Source organism: Sycon ciliatum, chromosome 1, assembly GCF_964019385.1.
Source record: "Sycon ciliatum chromosome 1, ocSycCili1.1, whole genome shotgun sequence".
Lineage (NCBI taxonomy): Eukaryota > Metazoa > Porifera > Calcarea > Leucosolenida > Sycettidae > Sycon > Sycon ciliatum.
In genome coordinates, this window is record NC_088643.1 from 39,801,413 (window position 1) to 39,826,225 (window position 24,813).

At 46.9% G+C, this 24,813-nt stretch overlaps 2 protein-coding genes across 3 annotated transcripts in view; one reads left to right on the forward strand and one right to left on the reverse strand.

Moving 5' to 3' along the window:
* The window catches only part of LOC135825236 (uncharacterized), an 18,023-nt gene extending 3,504 nt beyond the window's left edge, over positions 1–14,519 (forward strand). The window contains exons 1-7 of one of the 2 annotated variants that reach the window (XM_065337985.1): positions 1,561–1,771; positions 2,587–2,654; positions 3,759–4,133; positions 4,922–5,029; positions 5,301–5,693; positions 8,510–8,662; positions 13,349–14,519. In XM_065337985.1, coding sequence (XP_065194057.1) covers positions 3,782–4,133; positions 4,922–5,029; positions 5,301–5,693; positions 8,510–8,662; positions 13,349–14,073 — 1,731 coding nt within the window. In that variant the 5' untranslated portion in view covers positions 1,561–1,771; positions 2,587–2,654; positions 3,759–3,781 and the 3' untranslated portion in view covers positions 14,074–14,519. Of the gene's footprint in view, positions 1–1,560; positions 1,772–2,586; positions 2,655–3,758; positions 4,134–4,921; positions 5,030–5,300; positions 5,694–8,509; positions 8,663–13,348 lie in introns of those variants that run through there. The other variant, XM_065337976.1, reaches the window with a different exon arrangement.
* Positions 14,520–16,880: 2,361 nt separating this feature from the next.
* On the reverse strand, positions 16,881–21,661 carry LOC135825251 (uncharacterized). Its single transcript, XM_065337995.1, has 2 exons — positions 19,788–21,661; positions 16,881–17,509 (listed from the first exon to the last, which is right to left on the reverse strand). The coding sequence occupies exons 1-2, from the start codon at positions 21,045–21,047 to the stop codon at positions 17,276–17,278; spliced, it is 1,494 nt and encodes a 497-aa protein (XP_065194067.1). The 5' UTR covers positions 21,048–21,661; the 3' UTR covers positions 16,881–17,275.
* Between the last annotated feature and the right edge of the window lie 3,152 nt (positions 21,662–24,813).

Here is a 24,813-nt window from a genome sequence, read left to right on the forward strand (position 1 = left end):
AGGTCGGCAAGGCCTATTGAAGCATGATGAAATTAGTAAATTATGTGAATATTGACGTCCCCCAGACCGGGGCCCCAGGTCAGTCATCATGTGTATGCCCCAAAAATCGATAGAGCAATGTTACAAAATGGTAAGCCTCGAAGTTCCAAACTCATGGTGGTGATATGTGGTTGAGAAATGTCTTTTGTATTCGATATATCCATTCGTTTATCAGCAGTATTCAACAGCGACTATAGTCGAGGGGCAAGGATGGCCAATAACTCCCATTGTTCTCAATTTTCGTTGCTGTTGGTCACTTTGGCATCTGTCCCCGCCACTCCTGTTTCGATAGAACGTCTCACGACGATATTATTATACTGATGAGCTTCCTTGGAGGCCGTTTGCAGTGAGACAAATTTTGAATAGATGAGCACAATTTCTGAATATCCGTAGTACCGTTTTAGCCGAGATGTGGTCTATTCAAATGCCGTTTGCCATTGCAACACTCGGAGAACTGGTGCCTGTACCTTGCCAATTTGTTTTTACAGGTCTGTGAGTGACATTCCCGGGTGTAGACAGTTATTTTACTCAATATTACATAATAGTACACCTACTTTCATGGCCTAAAAAACACCTCGCTGCAGGATGACATTTCGCACCATTACGGCATTAGGGGCCGTCCGTAAAATAATATCGATGTTTTTTTAGAGACGATATTGGTGCTTCTCTCCCTTGACCCCCCTCCCTCCCCCAGAAGACGCACATGTACATCTAGATCATGGAATCAATATTTTTGGATGCTCATGAAGTGCCCAGGATGTTGAGGGTCCGGTGTAGGCGTGAAAATCCCGCCGCACTCACGCAATAGCTGCATCGCCTGGGGGGAGCGAACCGGGTTGGCGCTGCAGTGCTCACAGCCATCGTGTACTGGTGTAGACAAAGCGGCTACGCTCGGGCTTGAATTTTTCAAATCCTTGTTCAGACAGTGAAGACTGGAAACTCTTGTGGAGTTCGTCCGTGTTTGTTCGCACTGCCTCTACGTCTTGAAAAAGGTCTCCTAGATCCTGCAGGCATCGTTCGGCCGATTTCCACAATCAATAGCTCATTCTTTTGCTCTTGAAATTCGCCATGGGCGTACAGCTTCCAATTTTTGATTTTGTTCTCGTGTCGCGAGTTTTAGCTCCGCGAACGGAAGCTGGTTTCACATTTCTTGTATAGCCATTTAGACGTCCGCGTGCAGGGATCGGCGAAACTTCAGATATTTACATCGATATTTTTCTGATGCTCGAAAAGACGCACATGGCTCAAACCCCCTCCCCCCCCCCCCCCCCCCCAGACGCACCAATATCGTCTCTAAAAAAACATCGATATTTACGGACGGCCCCTTAGAGACGGCCGACCAGGCCAGATTTTTGGTGCTTCACAACAACAGTTGACACATTATTGATTATGGTCCCGGAAAGTGGAGAAAAATAGAAAATTTACAATCACGTTACATAATTTCAGATGACCTCGTACAGTGGAGTGGAGCAATCTAGACTTATAGTGTCTGGTCCATGAGACTTGAGAGCTCCAGAAAGTAGCGCCCGAACCCGGTGCGTGCTAGCTTGGGACGGAAGGATTTTCTCGTCGACAGCGCGGAATGCGAGAGTGAAACCAACAGCGCAGAAGGGCCAGGATCGGAACCGATTTGGCCGCGAAATGGGACAGTAGTGTCTATGTACCTAGCTGAAAGCTTCAACGTCTTGCCTTCCCGTATGGATGTGGAATCTGATCATGGCAAACGCTAACCGTGAGTCAGGTCGAGCCATTGTTTCTACTTCGAAGTACTGTTAATCTCTGTCATGGTATGCCGTCGAAATGTGTGAGTTATTGTCCGATACTGAGGGATATTTCAGCTGTGTCATCCACGATGGATAACCTATCTTTCGTTCGAAATGGGGGGGGGGGGGGCTCTAGCTACAACAGCGAGATACGCGATGGATATTTACATGACCATATTCCAAATCATTATAATTATCATTATTATCAGGAACGACGTTTAGCAAAGTGAAAGTAATTATTAGTTCGAAAGAAAATTCGAGTCTGGAAATGAGTACAGAAACAAACTTCGGAAACTTAGTAACTTGGATGCGAAGTTGCAGTGATTTTGCAGAAGTAACGTTCTCTTTCCTCGGTACACATTTGACGAGAGGAAGTAGTAAAATTTCAGGTGTTCCGGCTACAAGGAAATGGGATACATGGTCACCGGAAATGAATCGCATTCTTTCAATCATGGACTGCCCGGTTTCCAACCCTAGATCTGCACGTACCAATGTGCACGAATTGGGTGGGTTAACTTTTTCGAAATAAGGTCCTGACTGACCAGACCGGGGGCTACGGCTCTGAATTACGTCACCGCTACACGATATGGTGTGAGGCTGTGACATCAGTTTCTACTAGACCTTGACGTACATGTGTGTGACGACTCTGGTACGCTTTCCCTGGCACTTTTTGTTTTGCAATGTGCATAAGTTGTGGACGGTCCCCGATACTGGATATGCTACTATTTATTCTACTGATTGACTGTTTTCAATGTCCTGCATGCCCTCTTTGTCATGCTACTAGGGTTGTCAAGAGTAACGGGCCGCACACAGCGGCAGTGGCCACCCGCTCCAATGCTACTAGCCAAACAGGTTAGTTCCGGTTCTAGTAAACAAGTACTCCAACTTCAACAGAATGATGCTGATATCTCCGGAGTGTTTGCGCACTTTAATAAAACACACTAAAACTCTAAAACCCTTATCCGACCGTCAAAGTGGACACATTCTCAGTCCAAGTGAGACGCCACGACCCATTTTGATGATAACTTTAGTTTACCTTGGGTGATAACGGCAATCTTGGGCTTTTTGGAAAGCTTGAGCGATGAGGAGTTCTTTAGAAACAGTTTCTAGCCTTCATTTGTAAAAGGAACACAAATCCATCTCCAATTCCATTTTATTTTAGAGAAGTACGGCTCATTGACATGTGGACTATTTGTAGTCTTAAATTTGTACTTTCAAGGTAACACATTTTGAATTTTACCATCAGGGAAGCCTCCAGGCACAGTTTTAGGAGGGCAACGAAATCATTAAGTTACACCGTTTGGAAACTTGTTTCTTATGCGGTGTGAAAACAGACCTCATTCAAAGACTTATATCTTCTTTATGGAACATGCTAGGACGCTCCCGTTTTTCGCAAATGAATTGTGGGTCTTTCCTGCTTCTTTTGAGACCAAAAAGGTGGAGATTTGATCGAAAATAGGTGAGTTACAGCTTGTTACAGTCATCGATGGACAAACGTCGATTTTTGACTGGCCGGTCGGATAAGGGTTTAAAAAAATAGCCCTAGGGGCTTAGAGTCCACATGCTGAACATGAATTCACCAGGGCTGCAGAGATACATGCATCTTTGCACATGCACACGCATTGTTTTGTTTTGTTTTTACATCAAACACAACCCTACCTTTGAGTTATGAAGGAAAAGAGGAGAAGGATAGTCATATCAACAATTCCATAGGATGATCACGACCATTCAATAGCAGGCAAGGCGTAATAATATTTTAATATTTGCTCTGTGCTGCGCTGATGAGTTCAAAAAGAACGAAACAGCATGCTGTCCGCAGATTGAGTAATATTTTAATATAATTATTATTACTTCAAGTTGTACATAATTATGGTGTGTTTATGCCGGGGTGGCATGCTTTCTCGTGTTTCTTCGTCTCCGTCATGCTATGTACTAATGCTGTCCTCCCTTTTTCAGATGACGATTCTCTTTTCCAACCAATGCAACAGCAAGTTCTGGCTATGGCTCCCCTCCAAGGAGATTCCTATCTTGTGGATTGCTTAGGAAAACTGAAGACACAACAGTCCACCTTTATGACATACTTCTTGAATAATACCGGATCAGACAACCCAGTATCGAAAGTTGAGCTACTTGCAGGCACAGACCAGCAGTCTGTAAGTAATGAAATGGCAACTCCCAGGTCAACTATACTGCAACTCTCCATTACTCCACGGCAACGCTCCAGCAATGGCACCGGGCAGTTTTCTTACAACTATCGCTGTGGAGTACGGCACTCACTGGCGTCAACCGTTGTCTGGTCGGATGAATCCTTTGAGTGGAACTCATACTCGAGTACGTACATGTACATCTGTTTATGGTTCAATGCACACTGCGTGTTCACCATGGTACTACACGCACACCCGCAACTTGTACATCTGACCCTGAACTGCCTGGTCCTTACACTACGAATAAACCCATTGCGCATTGCCAATATGCTCATTGTGCAATGACATAATTTCAAATTTTGTACCTCGAACATCCCACACAGCCACCTGGGCATGGTTGTTTGGGGTGGTGAACAGTGCATTCCTGATCCCAGCGTACTCACATACATTACGCATACCTTCCATATTTGGCAATGCGCAATGGGCTTATTGTGACTGTGCCGTCCAGTGAATGTCGCTTGCTTATGTAACAACAGGGTTGTATTTTGTAGGGGTGTCAACGAGTAGTAGAGTACCCGTGCTACCCATAATTTGATCGGGTAGTAGGGTAGCAATTTGCTCCTGAGAACCCGATCGGGTAGTGCTTACTGTACACTTTCTATGTAGCGCAAGTGCACACTCACAGTACAAACTTTGTCCAAAAATACCCGATAGGGTTCCCGTGCTACCCGGATAAGAATGCCCGAACCCGTTACCCGACCAAACCTCTACCCGTTGCCGCTGTGGTATTTTGCCCCCCCCCCCCCCTGCAGTGACGTAGTGTACATGGCAAATATGCACTACAGAATGACATGTCATGCTTTTGCTCTAGGTCGCATTTCATCATGCCCATGTTTGTAAAATTATACTTTGATGATGTGCACGTGTATGAACATTTACTAAAGGCGTTGTTTTGCTTCCTTCATCTGTACTTAGATCCAACTCCTGCACAGCGTCTGGCGGATCAGAAAGCAGTAGAATTTCTAACAGACACATCTTCCACTGACGTGTCTCAGGATTCTCAGACAACAGTTGAAATGCAAAGTAAGAAAAATACATGTATGGAGAACACTCGGTGTGGTGCTGCTGATGTGTGAAGCACTGCAGCCACTTTTAAAATACTTCAATTTCACTCCTTGTTGAGTTCCTTTTCCAAAATGAACATTTCTAGAGAAATTCATCAGGGCCAGTGTGCGTGTATGGGTTTTGTGAGATGTGGCATGATGTGGCATGCCACAGGTAATACATGTATCTGTAGGCTTATTATGTTGTGTCATGAACCCATCTTGTTCTTCTCTTGTCTGCATATGTTCAGTTGATTCCAGAAAGCAATCGGCTGTCCTGCTTCCTCTGCAAGAACCAATCATAAAAGTCATAATGGAAAACGAAACGGATGCCGTCCGCATGATCTGTTCTGCACTTCTTACGGCTGGCAGCATCTTGTCCAAGCCTCTCATCTCCTGGGGACGCTCAAAGCGAGGCTCTACAGTTACCAGTCAACTTGTGGCCAGCAAAAAAATCAACATTTCCGTGGACACCAGTAGTGATAATGCGTCGCCGAATTCCAAGTACGTCCGTTCTGTTCTGAGTATTCTTCCCGGCCAGTTGGAGACAAGTGACATGACCTATGTGTACAGGTGCGGTCTTTTCCATGTCGAGACAAATTCCATCGAGTGGTCATCTGATGCATTCAGCCTGCGCAAGATTGGTAGGTGTTTTTGCTTAGAATGATTGCAATACCATGCATGACAGTTCTGGCGCAAAAGACTATCGATATTGTGTGGTTAGATTTCTGAATCATTCAAGCACATGCCTGTAGTAGAAATAAACCAGTATTTTTTTAGTGGTGTGCACGGGTAGTCGGGTACCCGTGCTACTCGTGAGGACCTCGGGTAGACGGGTACAGAATAGTACCCAAAAACCCGAAGTCGCAGATGACATCATGTACAGTGCGCGTGTACAAATTCATATAATAGGGAGGTTTCGCTCTACGTAATTACGTATAAAAATCCGTATGTCGTACGCGCCGGGGAGCGAGGGCAACTTTCATACGTAAATCTCTCTACAGATTTCCGTAGGAAAGCTCTTTCCTACGTTGGGTCCTCCGTAGAACTTTTGAAATATTTTTTGCATTTTCCGCATTTGTCCATGGCAACGTTCAAGCCGCGCGAAACACAAGGCACACACACTGTACACCACGTTCAAAATAAAATGGAAACACGGTTTCGGTTCGTGGAGCATGCGGTGGGTGCATGCAGCCAACGCGCCTCCAAAGCACAAACGCATGTTTAGCAGTCGTGGAGAAATTACGTAGAGCGAAACCCAACAGCTCTGATTTTTCTGTATGAAAATTCCGTGCAGTTCCCACGTTATTTTCATACGTAATTCCGTAGGGCGAAACCTCCCTAATACTCGGTATGTACATGTAGCTACCATGGTCTACCCAGTGTGTAAGGGAAGGGGTGCATTGTGGTGTTACGATGGAAACATTACCCGATCGGGTACCCGTGCTACCCGTGGAAAACAACCGGAACCCAATACCCTAAGGAAATGCTTCCTGACTCAGCCCTATATTTGTTAGACAGTGTGAACAGTGGTGCTACATGCATGATGGTCAGGCTACAGTGCTTGTCAGGGCCTACTGGAGAGCCGGGTCACGCGCCCGGCTGGGGAACTGCACGACCTGGCTGAACAGATAACACCGGGTCCAGTCTGACCCGGCTGAAAAATGTCTCTAAGGGCGCGTTTGGTTGGTACGAACTAGAACAGGATTCACCAGGACAGCGCGTTTGGTTGGGACTGCACCTGTTCTGGGTCGGCCAAAATATGTTCTGCTTGCTCCGGCCTCCAGGCCGTAGCAGACCGAGCAGTTTCACTTTTTCACAGTGAAACCTGGCGGGAACATCGATTTTGGTCCCAAATGATCACGTGCATACTCTTTTTGGGTTGGACTCGTTGTACCTTACAAAGTGACCATGGTGACCCATACACATTTTGAAGAATGCACCAAGTTTGGCACATTTTTCCACAAAAATGTGCTCTGTTTCTGGAGTACCGTTTGGTTGGCATGAGGCTGCTCCATGTGCACCAGCTGTTCGATCCTGTTCTAGATTGTACCAACCAAACGCACCCTAACTGACAATGGATTCCTAAAATGCCGGTATTTTACGACTCGCGGACCCCATCTGTTGCAAATCTAGCGCAACCGTACACACTACAAAGTCTACACTACAGTAGATCTACAGTCTACAAGCGACAGACTCGGCTAGGGTCAACTGGGGTAGGCCCCGGTGTAATATGCCCGAAACTTTGCCGAAAATGCTTTTGGGAAATTCTCGTAAACCTTGCCGAAAATGCTCCCAAACCTTGCCGAAAATGCTCGGAAATGCTCACTTTTTGTAATCCTCAGCACACGCCGTCAAAAACAGGGAGTCAGAAAATATTCAATAAGAGACTTGCTCGAGTTGCCATGGGAAACAATTCATAAACTACTCAACAAGAAGCTAACCCACGGAATGCGGAAGTGACGTTCTTGTTTGGGAAGTTTTTCTTCTCTCAACTTTGATACACAACGGCCAAGTGCACCGTTTCCCCCAAAATGCTGCCATCACGAGCCCAAAGTGCTGGGTTCGCGGATTGTACCGAAAATGCTCAAAAAATGCCGGCATATTACACGGGGGCCTTAACTGGGGTCAACTGGTTCCAGCGCGATCTGGCCAGCGGCGAGCAGGAAGTCAGGACATTCAAAGTCGATGGGGCAGGCATGCAGTCAAAAGCGTAACTGTGGCTATAGCTTTTGACACAGTCGCAAGTTTTCATCCGACTGGTGATTTGGACGATGGAGCTCGCGCCGAAGAGAAAAAGAACTCACGCTTTCCAAGACTCTTGGAAGAAAGGTCGACCCTGGCTGGACTACGAGCATGCCAGTCTATCCATGTCATGCGCTTTGTGCAAGACGCATTTCCAAACTTTGGAAATCCACCACCGCTTGTGTTCTGGGAACACGAGCGGCGGTGGATTTGGTCGCGATGCGTGGTGGAAAGGTAAGAACTCACTGCTTCGAATTATCGGCATGCTCCTCGGCTCCTGGGTGCTGCAGCCCCCCCCCCCCCAGTGCTCTATTATGTGAACATGTTCGTCCTACTAGTAGCACTAATTAGAAAACAGAATTCCTTTTTTTCAAATAATAATTGTTAAATCAGAATCCAATGGAACTGCTTTGCATTCTTCAAGTAATGTCGTTTACCTTCTACATTTGCAGACTTTGATAGTTTGCCTTGTTCTCTAAACGATTTCCGGTAATAAATTCGCCTTTATGTTTTCCTGCGTTTTGAGCAGGCTTTTTGGTTGTTTTTCTGCCGGATGATTTGACCCGGCTTGACCCGGCTGGCCTGCATGCGCCAGGTACACTCTGACCGGGCTGTGTTGAATGTCTAGAGCAGGCCCTGCTTGTCCTTGTCGATAGTTACTGTGAGTAATGAGCATGTGTGTTCAACAATCAGTCTTGTTTGTGCATTGCTGTAGGTACATCGCCACCACTTGTTGTCAGTACTGGCAGTAAGATTTCCTCACCGGTGGAAGGCCACATCACCGATGTTGCTCCGCAAAAAGCAACCGATCTTACCCTGACCAATTCAAAGGCGGCCCATCCTCCTGTCGATGAAAATGCAAAAGCAGGTATGGCTGGTGGTAATACTTACTTCAACATGGCTGCTTTAACTTAAAGTATGTAAGAAGGTGTTAGGTTTTGCTTTTGCATTTGTATTTGTTCCAGAAACTGGGGGTCCTCCTTTAGTTTCTTTATGTGCTGTGCCTGGTCCGGACGACCCAACAAACAACTCACCCACCCGTTACAGGCACCATTGGGTTTGGGTTTCACGCCCCAGCCCTGCCTCTTGCGGTAGAGCGCTGATCTCCTCAATTATCTCTTGGGCCATCTACATGGGGCAATGAAATGCCACACCAGAAAACCCAGGATTAGTCCACATAGAGTCACAGCACCGAATGCCACGACTCAACCCAAGGGTCAGTCAAAAGCCTGTGTTGCAAACAACGTTATGTAGGACCGCCACGAAATGTGAGCGAGACCCAGAATCCCAAGTGCACAATATATGCAGACTGTCACTCAACATCCACCAAGAGTTCCATAGTCGAGGACGTACCTTGTTAGATAAATAGAGAAGGAATGGAGGGGATATAAGAGCGAAGAGACAGTGCCGGAGTGAGGACGAATGCCAACAAAACAAAGGGATTTATACTCGAGGAAAAACACAGTACGTAATTTACTGAGTCATGCAAGGGTGAAGGAGAATACAGAATGCGGGATAGGGGAATAGGGGAATGCAGAAGGCGGGGTAGGTGCATGCAGAACGGCAGAAGCTAGGTTCATAATTCATACTTCGTCGTACAGAATAGCGCCAGATGCTGGAAATATGTTTGTGTCACAGTTGCGGCATGGTACAGCAATATAGTACGAACCATAGCATCGCAACAAGGTGTACATCAAGCAGAGTGCAAAGGTGACGGGCAGAACTAGCAAAGTGTAAAGTGTACAACAACAACAACAACAGAGAGGCGAAATATCATAGTATGGTTCTACAGTGTGACCGTACTCAAAATGCCGGCTCGACTTGTCAGCGTGTCAACCGCCTGTCGACTGTTCTCATTGCACCAGATGCCACCACAGTTGTCACGATTTAGATTGCCAATGCATCTTCTCCAGCTGCCGCGTGCTCTGCCTTCGATTTCGGGTCACGACACTTACAGATGTGAGGGAAATGTGGTTAAGGATGTTCCGTAGTGCGTGGATGAAGCTGCCATGGTCCATAGAAAGGGAATCATGCTTGATACATTTTTGGTTATGTGGAGCACGGTCAGCTAAAACATGTCTGGTGGTTCGTAGGTACATGACGGAATGACAAATTGTTTCTGTGCGCTTCACCCATCGGTAGGGGTGAAACGATTAGTTCGAATATTCGAGTATTCGTTCGAAAATTTCAAACGAGCGAGTATTCGAAATTTTGCACTCTATCGGGGTTTTTTTTTTTTTAGTATTGGCATTCTATTTTTTAAAAACTTCTGTTGTACCGCTCATCAACTGCTTTGAGTCAGTATTTTATGACTTGGATGATGCGATCACCAGGGCAAGTAACGTTAGTTTGTTATGAGATAATGAAAGTACTGGTGAAAATCGTTACTCTACACTCTGTACAAGACGTTGGCGATTTTTGTTCTATGTTCACAGATAATTTCTTCCGAATGGGTCGAGAAGTCACAAATCTAGCGCTCTAGAATTTTGATAAAATACTCGAAATAATCGGATACTCGATCGACTATTATGTATGAGCGATCGATTGGTCAAAATAGATACTCGTTTCACCCCTACCCATCGGCAATCGGTGGAGATAGAATCTTGTAGAACTCCCGTTTTTGCACGGTCTAGTTCAAGTATTCGTAGTTGGCGGGCAAAGTGACAATTTTCTGGGAAACAATAAAAATTGAAAAAGTTCACTTGTTTTAGCTGACTCTGGCCCGTGTACTCTTGTTTCAATGCAAAAGCAGATATTAGGGAGGTCTTGCTCTACGTAATTACGTATTGAAAATCCACATGTCGTACGCGCCGGAGAGCGAGGGCAACTTTCATACATAAAATCAAGAGTACAAACCCCCCAAGAGTGTGCAACTCCAGCTATGGGTTCTGCAACGGCAGAACTTCACATCACGTGATGAACCCGTACACATTATTTGCACTCCGTGCATGATTGATACAGGGTTGTACAAACCCCAGCTTTGGGTACAACTCTCTTGTGATAACTTTGCACTGTTTGCCAGTGTAACCTTTTGAACCATGTCACGTGATGTGAAGTTCTTCCATCGCAGCACTGCATAGAGGTTGTGCAGGCAGTTGCACACTCTTGGGGTTATGTACTCTTGATAAAATTTATCTCTCTACGGATTTCCGCAGGAAAGGGCTTTCCTAACTTTGATCCTCCGTTGGACTTTTTGAAATACTTTTCGCAGTTTCCGGATTTATCTATGGCAACGTGAAACACAAGGTCTACAGCACGTGGAAGGCTACCGTCCAGTTCAATGTCGCCTTTCCGGCGGGCAATTATCTCGGTTATCCAACAGCGCTCTAGCAGCGCATACACTGTGTTGTGTATCCACGTACACCCTACATGCAGTCTCACACGCAGCTCACCAGAGTCAACCAGCCGGCATGGATACATGTAGAGTAAGACCTGCGCCGAAAGACAAGCTCACCAGGCAGACAGAGGTTCCGCAAAGTGGAGTAGACGTCTTTCGACAGTGAAGAGATTAGATGTGCAATCATCTTCTTACGTACGCGTTCTTTCTCCGATGAGTTTGCACTGGCTGAAACAACACCGATGTCATTTGCGAGAAAATAAAACTCAAGCCGTTCCCGGTACTCCGCAAAGTCCCCGCCAGAAAACTGCTCCAGGGTGGCCTTCCCTGAAGAGGCCATGGTTTACCAAATTCTCGCAAGCCCTCAACTAAACAAATTATCTCAAAACAAAATCCCATCTTCGTCGCCATTTGTTGTGTATCCACGTACACCCTACATGCAGTCTCACACGCAGCTCACCAGAGTCAACCAGCCGGCATGGATACACAACACACTGTATATTAGGGAGGGGTTAATTAAGCTGCACCTTATTTTGATTTGACGCGCAGTTTCACGTCAAATTTGTTGGCGTAAAACTCCAAATTTCGACGTGAGCTGCAGGTCGCTCATGTTGTTTTCTAGGGTTAGCCCACATCCCACATTCACATGTAAAATACTAGACCGCTATGCAGTACACACACACACAGGGCACAGCGTTTAGAGTTAGGCGGGTGCTGGCTGCGAGTGAGGCAATGTGGCTCAAAATAGAGCATGAGAGAGAGAGTGGCTCAACATAGAGCATGCGAGAGAGGCAGTGGCTCAAAATAGAGCATGAGAGATCGAGTGGCTCAACATAGAGCACGGAGTGATTGAACTATTTACACCATTGCCGTTAAGAGTTGTGCCAGCACCCAGTATTTATTGTGAAAAGTGGATCGGTAGCGGAGGTCCTGGTTATAGGTTAGAGTAGAACCCGGGTTAAGGGTCAAACCGGATTAGGGATCGGAGCCCGGGAGGGGGGGGGGGGGGGATCATTTGGCACGTACATTGTGCGGGTGATCCTTCGGAGCCCGGGGGGGGGGGGGGGTCACTTGGCATGTACATTGTGCGGGTGATCCTTATACCGGGATTTAATTTCCGGCCCAAGGGGGTCCCCCGTCGGTTTCCGAGGAAGCCGTAACTTTTTTTGCTCCAAACTATTTTTCCGGGGTCCATCTACTCACAAAAAGTCGTTTTGCACACCTTTTTGCCCATCCCTGTACAACTGAGTCCAGCTATGTCCGCGCAGAGTTAGGTGGACCCTTAACCCGGGTTCTACTCTATGGTATGGGTGGGATGGCGGGAAAATAATTCAGAAGCCACTTCTGCTGAGCAAGAAGCGCCAGAAAACAACAACTAACAGTTTGAGCTCTCCAAACTGATGTTATATACAGTGTATACGATCGTTGAGCTGACGTGCAAGTGTATGGAGAACATGGAGAACGTGATCTAGGTTTCCGGTGCATGCGATGTGCGCATTCGGCCAACGCATTTCCAACGTAACACGGCATGCTTCAGATCGCGGAAAAATCACGTAGAGCGAGACCCAACAGCGCGGATTTTTACGTATGAAAATTAGGTTCTGTTCCTACGTTATTTCATGCGTAATTACGTAGAGCGAAGCTTCCCTAGTAGTGGAAACGATTATTTAAAAAAATAAGCTATACTAGTATTTAAAACACCCATTGGTTTGAGGGAAAGATGCAAACGGGAAAAGTCTGAAGAAAAATTTGACTGCGACCACCAGGACTCGAACCAGGGACCTTCGCTTGAGGCCAGCGATGCTCTTACCGCTGAGCTATATACATGATATAAAGTGTTCTTGAGTAGCTGTCATCCAATATACTAGTAACCCATTATTTGCTGGCTGACCGGGTGGAAATGTTCCGAATGCATGTGCCGGCCTGAAACGATAATTATTAGAATACTTCGAAGTACCTTGGTGATAATGAGGGCTTGGACCAGTGCAGTCCAGCAAATACGGTAAATCCTGGGAGCGGCACCATCAATATGAATTGCTCATCATAATTATGTACATCGATGAAGCAGCTGGCACATGACACGTACACGTACACACACACACACACACTCACACATTATACACACACACACACAGTTATCACACACTCAGTTATCACACACTCAGTTTGTGACTTCGTGTGTGTGTGTTTTTTTTGTTTGCCATTCTCTTTCTGTAGGGAATTCCCATGGGAAAAGGTCAATGGTAGGTGTTGCCCTTGGCGTTAGCTTAACAGTGCTTCTTCTTCTTTGCGCCGTCATTGCATTCATTTACAGAAAGAGACTAAACGCAGGCCGGCCAGCCGTAAAGCGTTTAGACAAAAGCAAACGGTATGTACTACATCGACGCGGGCATGTGCGCGCCATGTCCCGAGATGAAAATTCAGTGAAGCAGTACAGGTCTCCATCTTCGACATCAACATCAACTATCCAAACAATGGCGCCGCCTAGCGACACTTCTCCGACCTCCGAAGTGAAGGCTTATGCGGTTAGTAATAGCCGTGTTGCCAGCATTGCCAGCGTCGTTGCTAGCCCGCCTGCCGCTGCCACTGCTGTAAGTGCTGCTGACTCTTATACTAACTATGTAGAAAAGCCATCGAACAGTTCAGAAACTTCCGATGCCAATGCCAGCTCTGGCAGATATTTATCCCGCTCCGTATCACCAAGGTCGCTTAGATCATCAGAGGCAGGCGGTAGCGGTCTGGATAGACATGTATCGACTCGCTCCCTTCCGAGTAAGTACACCCGCGTGCAGCGTAGGAAGCTCATGCCAAAATCAGAAAGCATGATAGCCAAATCCGGCGTCGATCTAGAGAACAGCGTGTTGGCTAAGGTCAAGGTTGATCAGTATCGGCGAGCCCATTCCCTTCAAGCGGCCGTCCCAGTTGGTTTCAAGCCTTTGTGAGCTGATGCGCCCCCAATCTGGTCGGGAGCATCTCTCTAGCTAGTAGCTAGCAGGGACTGCACTCTTCGTCCAGTCAGTCAGTGATGCAATATGCCAATATATCCCCCCCCCCCCCTAACTTACATGCCATAAGTCATGTAAACTGCCAGCACTCACACCCAGTTTATCACCCAACAATTCTAACATTCTGAAAGCGGACCAATTTCAACTGAATGCTCATATCTGCTCATGCATCGCGCTTTCGTACCACATTCCAGCCTGACCACCTGCACCGGCACCACCAGTGTTGCTATGAGATCTTAAATCCACCTTGGCTGTCCACCTTAGTTTGTGTTGATCACCTCAATGTTGTCAGATCGCAGTGTATCCTTTTCTCTCATGTACTTTCTCTATACATGACGTGGGTCTTTGAACCTTTCCCAGCACATACCGTAACCAAGCACACCATTCACCATGTCCACAAGATGTGTGTGCTGGAGTGGCGCAGTTGTGAGCATGTGTGAGCATATGTGAAGTGCCAAGAAGATGGGTAGAATCACTGGGCTGAAAGAGTCTGCATACAGTTGCAGTGGCGTCGGACCCGGTGCGGCAGGTCCGGCCAAAGCCGCACTAATAATTATTTAATCTTGTGACTTTTGAAGCAATGAAATAATTATGGATTAGTTGGGTCCAATTTCCTAAAGTTTCACGGGGAGGACCCCCGGACCACCCACCCCCCACCTACTCATACGGTCGCACCAATGTCGATTACCTTCCGACGCCCCTGAGTTAGGTCTTTCCCAAATCGGCCGGCCAAAAAATTCGCCGAAAAGTAGCCTTTTCAGAAAATCGCCGATCTTTTGGCCGAATTCTGAGATTTTAGCAAGAAATCGCCGAATATACATGTACATGTTTTGCAGGGTCGTGGGCAACTAGGCATGACCGCTCGTGCGCGCCTGCGTCACGGCCCATGGGCATTTCCCAAATCGGCCGGCCGAAACATTGGCAGAACATAGTGGTTTTGAAGAAATCACCGATCTTTTAGTCGAATACGCAATTTTCGCCCTGAATTCGCCGAAAATTGATGTTTTAGTGCCTCAATAGCATGCAAATACAATTTCTGTAGCCATTATCTGCGAACGGTGGCTGCGACTTTAGAGCCGAATTTCCACCTTTTACAGAGATGTTCAGCCGATTCTGGCGATTTTTTCAGCCGATCGAAAAGCCGAATAGGCCAAAATAAATGGCCGATTTGGGAAAGGCCTACCCTGAGTTGTACCAAGACCATGCGAGCTTCTATACTCTTGGGCTGTGTTTACATGAGGCGTTTCAACCCGGGTCAGGTTTCAACCCGCCATGTACACAAAATGAATGGCATGCACTCTTGATTGCGCTTGACCCGGGTTGATTTCAACCCTCCCCCCAAGGGGAGGGTTGAAATCAACCCGGGGCGAGAAAATCGTACAAACGTACTTCTGTGCGTATCTCGCGCCAGGTTTGAATAGCACTGCACATGTAAGTATTCACGTGACCAAACAGGACTCTAGAAGTGGACTTTTGGCGGCATATCAGTATTTGAGCCGGGTCAACTGTCTTCAGGTAAAACGCTCACCTATTTTGTCTATCGTACAGACTTTCAACCCGGGCTGAACTCGACCCGGGTTGAAATTTCTCGTGTAAACACAGCCTTGGTTGGACTACTAGTACGCTGAAGTGCTCGTAGTGATGAATGTGCATGATCAATTCCTTAGGCTGCATTCAATTGCGGAAACTGGATCCCGATCCCCGCCGGCCAGATGACTTTGATCGGACGGATACAATCGAATGTAATCCGCTTCAAGACCTTGGCAACTGCGTTGCTACAGCTCACCCCGTTCTGTTCGTGGTATCTGTACGCATTGTGGTGCACTTTTCACCTACTAGTGTACGCATAACGTTATTTGGAGTTTTGAGTAGATACAATGCAAATGAATCCGTCGAATCCGGCTCTGGGAGGTGGATTGACTGGATCCGAATCCGTGGGACCAGGATCCGGATTCGTAAAATCGAACATGTACGAATTTGGCGGATCCGGATCTGGGGCCCACGGATTCGCACAATCGAACATAGGGTGAGTTTTTAAAGTCATTATAATTAAAAGGACAAGTCTCTGAACAGCCTTAGACACACACGCAGTGGGCAAGAGTACATCACAGGAATTATCACATGTCACCGTGAGTGTTTCCTAGGATCGGACCCATCACTGATCTGTATGAGCGGGCAATAAATCAGTCCAACGCCCGCGTCCAAAGCCCGTCGTCCGTGACACCACAGAGAGTGAGACTGGACGCGTGAAATCTGCGGGATGCTAACATGGTGAATGGGTACAGTACAGTGCAGTGTACTTGTGAATGCGTGGTCGAAAGTGGCGTTCTCAGCTTTTCTTTTTCTTTCCTTTCAAGTGTTGCTGCACACGAGGTCGACTTTCCCCTTTATTAGTTTTAATTCGTTCAGGTTAGTGCCTTCAGTAATGTTAGGCTGAGCGTGATAAATCCACTATGGCATGGTTGGTCGGGCAATAGTGGATTTTCAGTGCCCGACAAGTGAGCCCGAGGGCTGTAGGCCCGATGGCTCACTTGTCGGGCACTGAAAATCCATTATTGCTCTCCCAACCATGCCATAATAATTATACTTAACCGGTCGAGGTAGCTCGAAGCAGAGTGCCTGTTGTATGTGTAGCAGGAACTAATATTCCGTCGAGTCTAAAATAAAGTATTCGGTTGACTCTGAAGGATCCGACAGATCTGAGATCTGAATCTCGATCCTACCAATCAAACAAACTGCAAGACTCCTCACAAGCAAGTACTGATTGTTCCGACATTCTGACATAGTATGCAGCAGGATAATTATCTCTTTCAAATTTCAATATCGTTTTGAAACGCTAAAGTAATCAGATTTTGAATGATTGATACCCTAATCAAATCACCGTTGTAAAGTAATGTCTACTAAATGTCTGTCTATTCAAGCAGCATAGGCCAGGAGTACACTGAATATCAACACCGATATCTTCAAGATAATAATTATAATTGCAGTGGCAGCAATGTAACAACTTATTGTTCACTGGTGGCGGGGGGAATTGCTGCCATTTCAACATACAATCGGATAGTGACAAAAAGCCTGTATACAACGATGGAAGCCTGTTGTTCATATACCTTCAGAAGTCTTAGCACAGAGGACCATCAGCTTATACTGGATGGTAATCCGTTCTACGTTTTCTATTCCCATAGATCCTATCCGTCACCCTTCTCAAATACCTTTGAAGGGGCTTGAACAAACGATCAACTTCAGTCTTGTAAGTTCTTCTTGCAAGTACGAATAGGAAGCTGTTGAAAGTGGATGCCAAAATAAAAAAGCGAAGGGTCCAACTGAAAAAGCTGACTGGACTCGACTTTGTCTGTAGTTCTAGCCAGCAGATCACCTGCAGAACATTGGCAAGCAAATGAACAGTTCGCTTTAATAGTGTAATGGCAACATCAATTTACCATCAAACACAGGTGCAACCCGAATACATGTACATCTACAGTCATATAATTATAACTCAAAATTGCCGGAGAAAAGCTTTTTTAATAAACGTTAATTCTCCGCTATTCTAATCATCCAAACACGAACCCTGGAAGGCTGTTGGAGTGCGCATCCTAGATGTGCTAGAGCTGATTGCCAGTTAGGTGTAGAACATCAGTACCGTTGGTCAGTGCCATGCCATGTTATCGCATGAGCTAATTGTAAAGTAACTGGTGGTGTTAGTGGGTAATATAGCAGAACTTGTAGCTCTTTAGTCCTCTTTTCTTCTTATAAATTATTATTCATTCTCACTTTTTTGTTTGTTGCTGATACACACATGCCACGCTTAGGGTGCGTTCTTATATTCTCTAGCTTCTAGAAGAAGAAGAAGAAAAGAGAAGTCGAAGAAACTGGGATTACTCAAGAACGGGTCTCGAAGAATTTGGAGATATTTTTCACATGTCAAGCAAAATGAAGCGTCAAAGGGGCCGCGATCTTGAGTGATGAATGTATGTGTGTATGCGAAAAGGGAAATGCGTACACTCATGATGAACACGTGGCTTTTAGTCGTAGTTCGCATGCGCTGATCCCAAACCGCGGGAATCTCCAAGTTTCAACCACCTCTGAAGCTTGGAGAGCTGGGAGAGCTTTGGAGAGCCTCCTAAAAGTCGGAGAGGATATAAGAACAGCTCTCGAACTTTTCGGAGAGTCTCCAACTTTTCCGAGAGGATTTAAGAACGCACTCTTAGTTCTCATACCCTTGCTTTGTGCACACTTTTGTGAGAAGTCACACCTTGATATGATAGCTGAAACATGTATTAACGATAGCTGTCAAGTCGACACTTTTTTCGTACAGGCAGGTGGGTGGGGAAGGTCATAAGTTCATAACTAAACTTTTTCGTTACGTGAAAAGTATCGATAATAGGGAGGTTTCGCTCTACATAATTACGTATGAAAATCCGTATGTCGTACGCGCCGGGGAGCGAGGGCAACTTCCATACGTAAATCTCTTTACGGATTTCCGTAGGAAAGCTCTTTCCTACGTTGGGTCCTCCGATCCGTAGGACTTTTTGAAATTTTTTCGCATTTTCCGCATTTGTCCATGGCAACGTTCAAGCCGTGCGAAACACAAGGTACACACACCGTACACCACGTGCCAAATAAAATGAAAACGCAGTTTCGGTTCGTGGTGCATGAGGTGGGCGCATGCACCCAACGCGTCTCCAAAGCAACAACACATGTTTAGCAGTCGTGGAGAAATCAAGTAGAGCAAAACCCAACAGCCCTGATTTTTACGCATGAAAATTCCGTGCAGTTATTTTCATACGTAATTCCGTAGAGCGAAACCTCCCTAATGCCGGATGGTGGTGCCAAACATGTTATCATATCCCACATCATCATTGTCATCAACTGAGCCAGCAAACGATCTTGCAGTGCAGAGCGCCATCCAGTATCAGGTGATACTGCACACAGGAAACCTCTTACATATTTCTGTACAGTATTGCAACACTGCACTCAGTTTGCCCTGTGAATGTATCTAAGCATTCTAGCGACGGCAAGAGTACAGAACTCCCCAAGAGTGTGCAACTTCCGCATACCCTGCTGTCCCGACAGAATTTCAAATTGACGTCTTTTTATGATGCAATGCTCCTTGCACCAGTGATTTACGACATTTGTACGGGGTGTCAGCACATCACACGTTTTTCGTTACATTAGTTTGTACACTGAGATTGAATGTCTCTTTACCCACCACAGGTTCATGATACGTCTGATAATATGTGTACGTGTGCTCAATGCATCGTAAAAACGATGTCAACTTGAAATTCTGTCTGGACAGCATCCATAGTCGAGTTGCGCACTCTTGGGGGTATGTAGTCTTGGTGGTGGTTGATGTGTAATGCCATAAATGCACAATGGGTGGAGAACTATGCATAAAACAGTCATGAGGGATAGAGCTAGATTTCCTTTGCATGAGGGCAGTACTAGTACTACCAGCTCTGATATCTGAACTCACGCCTGGCTGAGTGCCATTCGTGCCGATATTGACCACTGCTGCCCTCATTCCCGGGCAATGCTTTATACGTACTAAGCATTCATACACAAGACACACGGTATCCAGCACTTTTGAAAGATATTTAGCAATTTGGCTTGTACTAAGCATTCCTAGGTCTGAGATGCCTGCACTGTGTACTTACCACTCCCGGAAGTTTGGAGACAACGTGTGTCAGAGAAAGTGCTAGCGTTAGCCTTGTCAGTGGTGACATTTTCACGCGATGATGGAGAAGCTGTAGTGCGTGCAGGGAGCCACCGTAAAGCCGTCTGCGTCCCGTTCCCGGTCCATGTTTAGTGCCGTGTGCACGGTGGGACAGGTCACCTTGGCTGTGACAACGGCGGAGAAAACGACATTTTCTTGTGGAGGTGGCGGGTGTCTCGTTCACGTGATCTGGCTGGGTTGCTGATTTGCTCTCAGACCCATCAGCAGGTTTCTGGCCACCATCCACTGCAATACTGTGCACAGAGCTTGGGATGTCAGTATTGCTGAATGACTGGTGAAGCGGGCGCAGCGTCATAGCCTGTTTGGTCAAAGCCGGCATGATAAGCCCAAATCCAACAGACGCACTTTTCTTCCTGTGCTTTGTCACCTGCGAGGAGGGCTTCGCCTTAGGGAAGTGATCGCCGTCATCTTCAGCTCGGCCGTCCTCCTTCAGTGCGGACGTTTTCTGCAGTGACTCATCCCAGGACTTAATCGACGTCGGCGGCCTGCTCAGTTGTCTGAACGTATAGCCGAGTGCCGCGTGCAGAACGAACAGCAGCACCAAGACAGTCGTTCCTATGGACAGCAAGACCAGCAGGAGGGTGTGCGAGGATCCCTCACGGAAATCCAGCAGGCATATGCCGTTGTAGAGTCTGACGTCGAGCGGATAAGTAGCAGTGGCAATGACTACACAGGTCGGCAGTAGCACGTGCAAGATGGCTGCTGGAACGGCTAGCTTGGTGTTAAACGCAAACCAACGATCATACAGGAACGGCTTCTTGATCGACAGCAAGCGCAGGGATGTGAAGAAAAGAGCGTTCATGATTTGCAAGAATGCCAAAGTCACCATGATGCTGCCAAAGAGCTGGCATGCAAATGAATCCTTGCGTATCTTACTCCAAATGCCAACTACCTGTGCAGCTTGTGGAAGGTAGTAAGCCATCGTGAGCACCATTCCACTCACTAGTTCAATCAGGAACGTGTAATCAAGAAGACAGCAGTTCATACGAGATTTCCAGAACACAATCAGCGCCAAGGTAATCGTTACCATAGTGACGGTCACCAGGACCGTGTCCACCACAAATTCAGGAACGCCGTATGAGCCAACCCTCGGTGCCAGGTCGCTTAGCGTGACCGTGGCAACTACTGTAGACGCTGAGCCGTTGAACGGGGATGAGAGAATTTCTTGTGCCGTCTCCATGGTAACGCACTGGCAAATCAGGGTAAGCCGCCGTGCTGAACTGCACAAAGCAAGCAAACGGTCTGTCACGGCTGGGTATAGGAGTGTTCAGTATGCTCCAGCTGCGGCGATCAATGTGACCTGTTGACGCCGCGGAACAAACTGTGGCTGGGCAGAATTGTGAGCTGCTGAAAGCTAGACATGTACGTACGACCTAGTGGGAACATTATACAGTACAGCGCCCCACAGTTGAGTTGAGCCTGACAAGTTGTGAAAAACCAGTCGCCACCAGAAATCCCGTTGCTGCTCGCTGCTGCCCTTCATCTGTTGTGACCTCACAGTGCTGAAGCTACACGTGCTGCACGAGCGCATGAAGATAGTACATACAGATGACAGGTTACTTGTGTAAAATAATACACTTACTGGGCCTTAGCATTTCCAAAGGGTTCTTCCGCTCGCAATTACTTGTCACTTTCTGCCCGTTCTGAATCCGCAGGCAAGAGCAGCGCGAAGGAGATGCTGCAGCGGTCTCTCTGACAAGCTAACAATGTAGTTAGCTGCTCAGCGCGATACCTTCGGGTATAACATAAAGTAAGGAGAACATCCCGGTAAACTAAGTCGAGTCAGCTTCAACCAATAATAATTTTGTTGGAGAGTCCACATATCCGTTATCAACTCCGGTTTCCAAGAGAAGATCTACTCTTGATCATACTATTCATAGTCTACGTCGCGGCAGTGCGCATGCGCCAAAGTCATGGGGCGCGCGCTAGCGCTAGCGAGCCTGTTATCATTCATGGTGACTACTAGCAAGAGTCCATAACCCGTTATCATGGTTATGGACTCTTGGTATTAGGTATGCGTGTGTGGACCCAGAACCTACAGAGTACAGACTACAGTCAGTACAGGCATCCCACTTCACTTCGACTGTTCCAGGCAAACAGGGAGATACCAATCCATTACCAGTTACTGATCTTGAGACCAGCGCGACATGGCAGTGAGCTATGACTAAGACTAGTAGCAAGAGCAAGAGTACATAATTTTTATGTACTCCTGCTAAGAGTATGAGCCCGAAATCGGTCGTCTGGCTACTCTTCTTATCCTGGAAACTGGAAAGTTCGGCGGCATTGTCCTGCCTCCTGCTGGGGGTGACGGACATCACTCACTGACTCAGCTCTACTAGCCTCTAGCTGTCTACAATACATGGTCTAGGACCGTGCATGATGACCAGACGGTGTTCACTGATACTATAATTATTGTTAAAGGGGAAGTCCGGTGAAAAATTTAAATTTCAGGGTCGGTAGAGTTTCGGGCGCTGAGTCGAATGGTGTTGGTCCAACGTGTCTCCGACAAAGCGTTCTCGAGATATTTCCGTTTGAAAAACTGAGTTTCGGGGGCTGCGCCATGACGTCATGCGGCCGCGCCACACCCTCCGCAACGTCATAGCGTGCAGCTAGGTCAAAAGGAGTGCGTGAAAGCAATAGTGTCAGTGCTATTTCAAATGATTTGGCGACTGATATTAGGTGGTGCAAGCGACCCCGAAGACCTAACTCCTTGTGAGAGTGAGGATGCAGCCATGGCTGACCTTCATGAGTTTGGTCTGTGGCTGAGAACCTCGGTATTCAGCTGAAGAAATGGCCGCGCGGGCCGGTCAAGAGTGAGCGCTACTGAGTTTCCGACTGATGAAGAAGCAGCAGCTATTGCAGACGAGGCTGACATAATTATCAGATCGCTGGAGAGCAGGGTCGCCGAAATGGAGAAGAGTGATGCGAGTGCTCTAAATGTTGTTCCATACCGATTCACTTAGACTCCAGTAGCCTGCCACATGGTGATGTTTTGGTGCGAACTTGGCATATTTCGGACTACTCAATTGGAGAACACTGCAGGCTCTTTGAACCACGGGCACGACTCTTCGCTCGCAACTCTATGGAATCTGAAAGTTCTAGGTCCTGGAGCTGTTCGCTGTTTTGTCACTTGTCACGGTTGTGCACTCATCGCTGTAGCATAAAATAATGAGGCGGGACTGGAGCGGAAAACTAAAATTTTCTTTCTCAAAGCACAACCACCGGCACCGGCAAGGAGAAACGCACGTTCTCTGACTACATGACTGTACTACTGATGCGAGTGTAGTACATGGACAAGTCCGTGTGTTGACTAGTTTTCTGAGTCTTGTGTCTCGAGCCTTGTTGTAGCTAGCCCAGCACGGCAGTGCGGGAGTAGTTCCGTGTCACAGGCGTGTGTGATGAGTTTGTTGACTGCACTAGCTAGCATGCACGCAGCGCATTACCGTACTGGCCCGTAGGCGCCAGGCGTAGAGGCCATGACGGAAAAAGTCCAACTCGGAAACGGCTAAAATACGGTATAACCTCGAGGTTTAGCGAGCTGAAAATCACAGGGTACGTAGTGTTTGTAACACTGAATCGAATGGTCTTGGTCTGAAGAAGCTGCGACAAACGGTTCCCCAATCGAACGCGCTCCGAATATGGCCATTTTGTACACGACTAGATGGTGTGGCTACCTGGCTGCACGCTGTGACGTCATCACCTGGATCTGGGTGATGCGCGCTCAAATTCGCACATGTTCGATTGGGCGTATCTGACGAACCATAGGCCGCAGCCTCCTCGGACAAAGACCATTCGACTCAGCGACCCAAACTCTACGGACTGTGAAATTTAAATTTTTCACCGGACTTCCCCTTTAAATTGACAGCTAGCATGAAACAAGGACTTACATGTAGGTGGAGGACACTGTGTTCGGAAACAGTGGCCATACTACAAGTACAACCTTCCGCGGTTGGCAGAGCCCCGGTCCCTGCGGACCATTTTAATTTTGAACCATATGGGTATCTATATAAACAATATAATAATAATAACAAGGTTGATCTAATTTAGAAAAGCGATCCTGTCAGCTTTTCTATTATTGTGTTCACATGGCGCTACCTAACGACACCGCTATTCAGACACTTTGTCTACGTAGCTACGTAAGTTTCTACGTAAGATGCTCGGTACCTGGTCCTGGACCAGGGAGCTACTCCATGGCTCCGACCATCGCGCGGCCGGCTGGCCGTGTGCATTGCACTTGCAGACTTTTTGTTGTTGCCTTTTCGGATGTGCATGCACGAGGAACTTCCTTCTTTGGAACTGCTTCTTGCATGAGCTGTTTCGGATATTTCGTCTCCTGGCCTGGCTTATTTCGTTTCGGCGCTGCTGAGACCTCCTTTCGCGGAATATTACTCAATGACAGGTGAGTTGACCAGTTCCCTTTGATTCATTTGCTTGTGTTGACTCTTTCATTTACGAAAAGTGTGCTGATTTTGGGCGGAATGCAAAAAATAATGGAAAAGCTGACAGGATCTCCTTTCTAAATTTAGCTTTTCCGCTGCCGAGGCCTCCTTTTACGGAATACTCAATGACAGGTGATCCCTGAGTTGACCAGTTTCCTTCGATTCATTTGCTTATGCTCACCCTTTCATTTACGGAAACGTGTGCTGATTTTATTCGGATTTAGATCCATTTTTATCTCTTTGCCCTTGCCTACAGTGTGCGAAGAACGCGAGTTCACCTTCTTGACGGCTTATGTTGCTGCTGAGGCTTAGATGTGTTGTCGAAATACTCATGTTCATTGTACATTGGTACGTTACAAGTAAGGCACTGGCCAGTGGCATACGATCGTTGGCAGTTCCCAATCTGGAGGGAAAGGTTCAACCACCCATTGACCGAGTATGCAAAATAAATTCGCATATCAGGGAAAATCTCCATTATGGAGAGATTCAGTGACTTGTTTGCTTCAT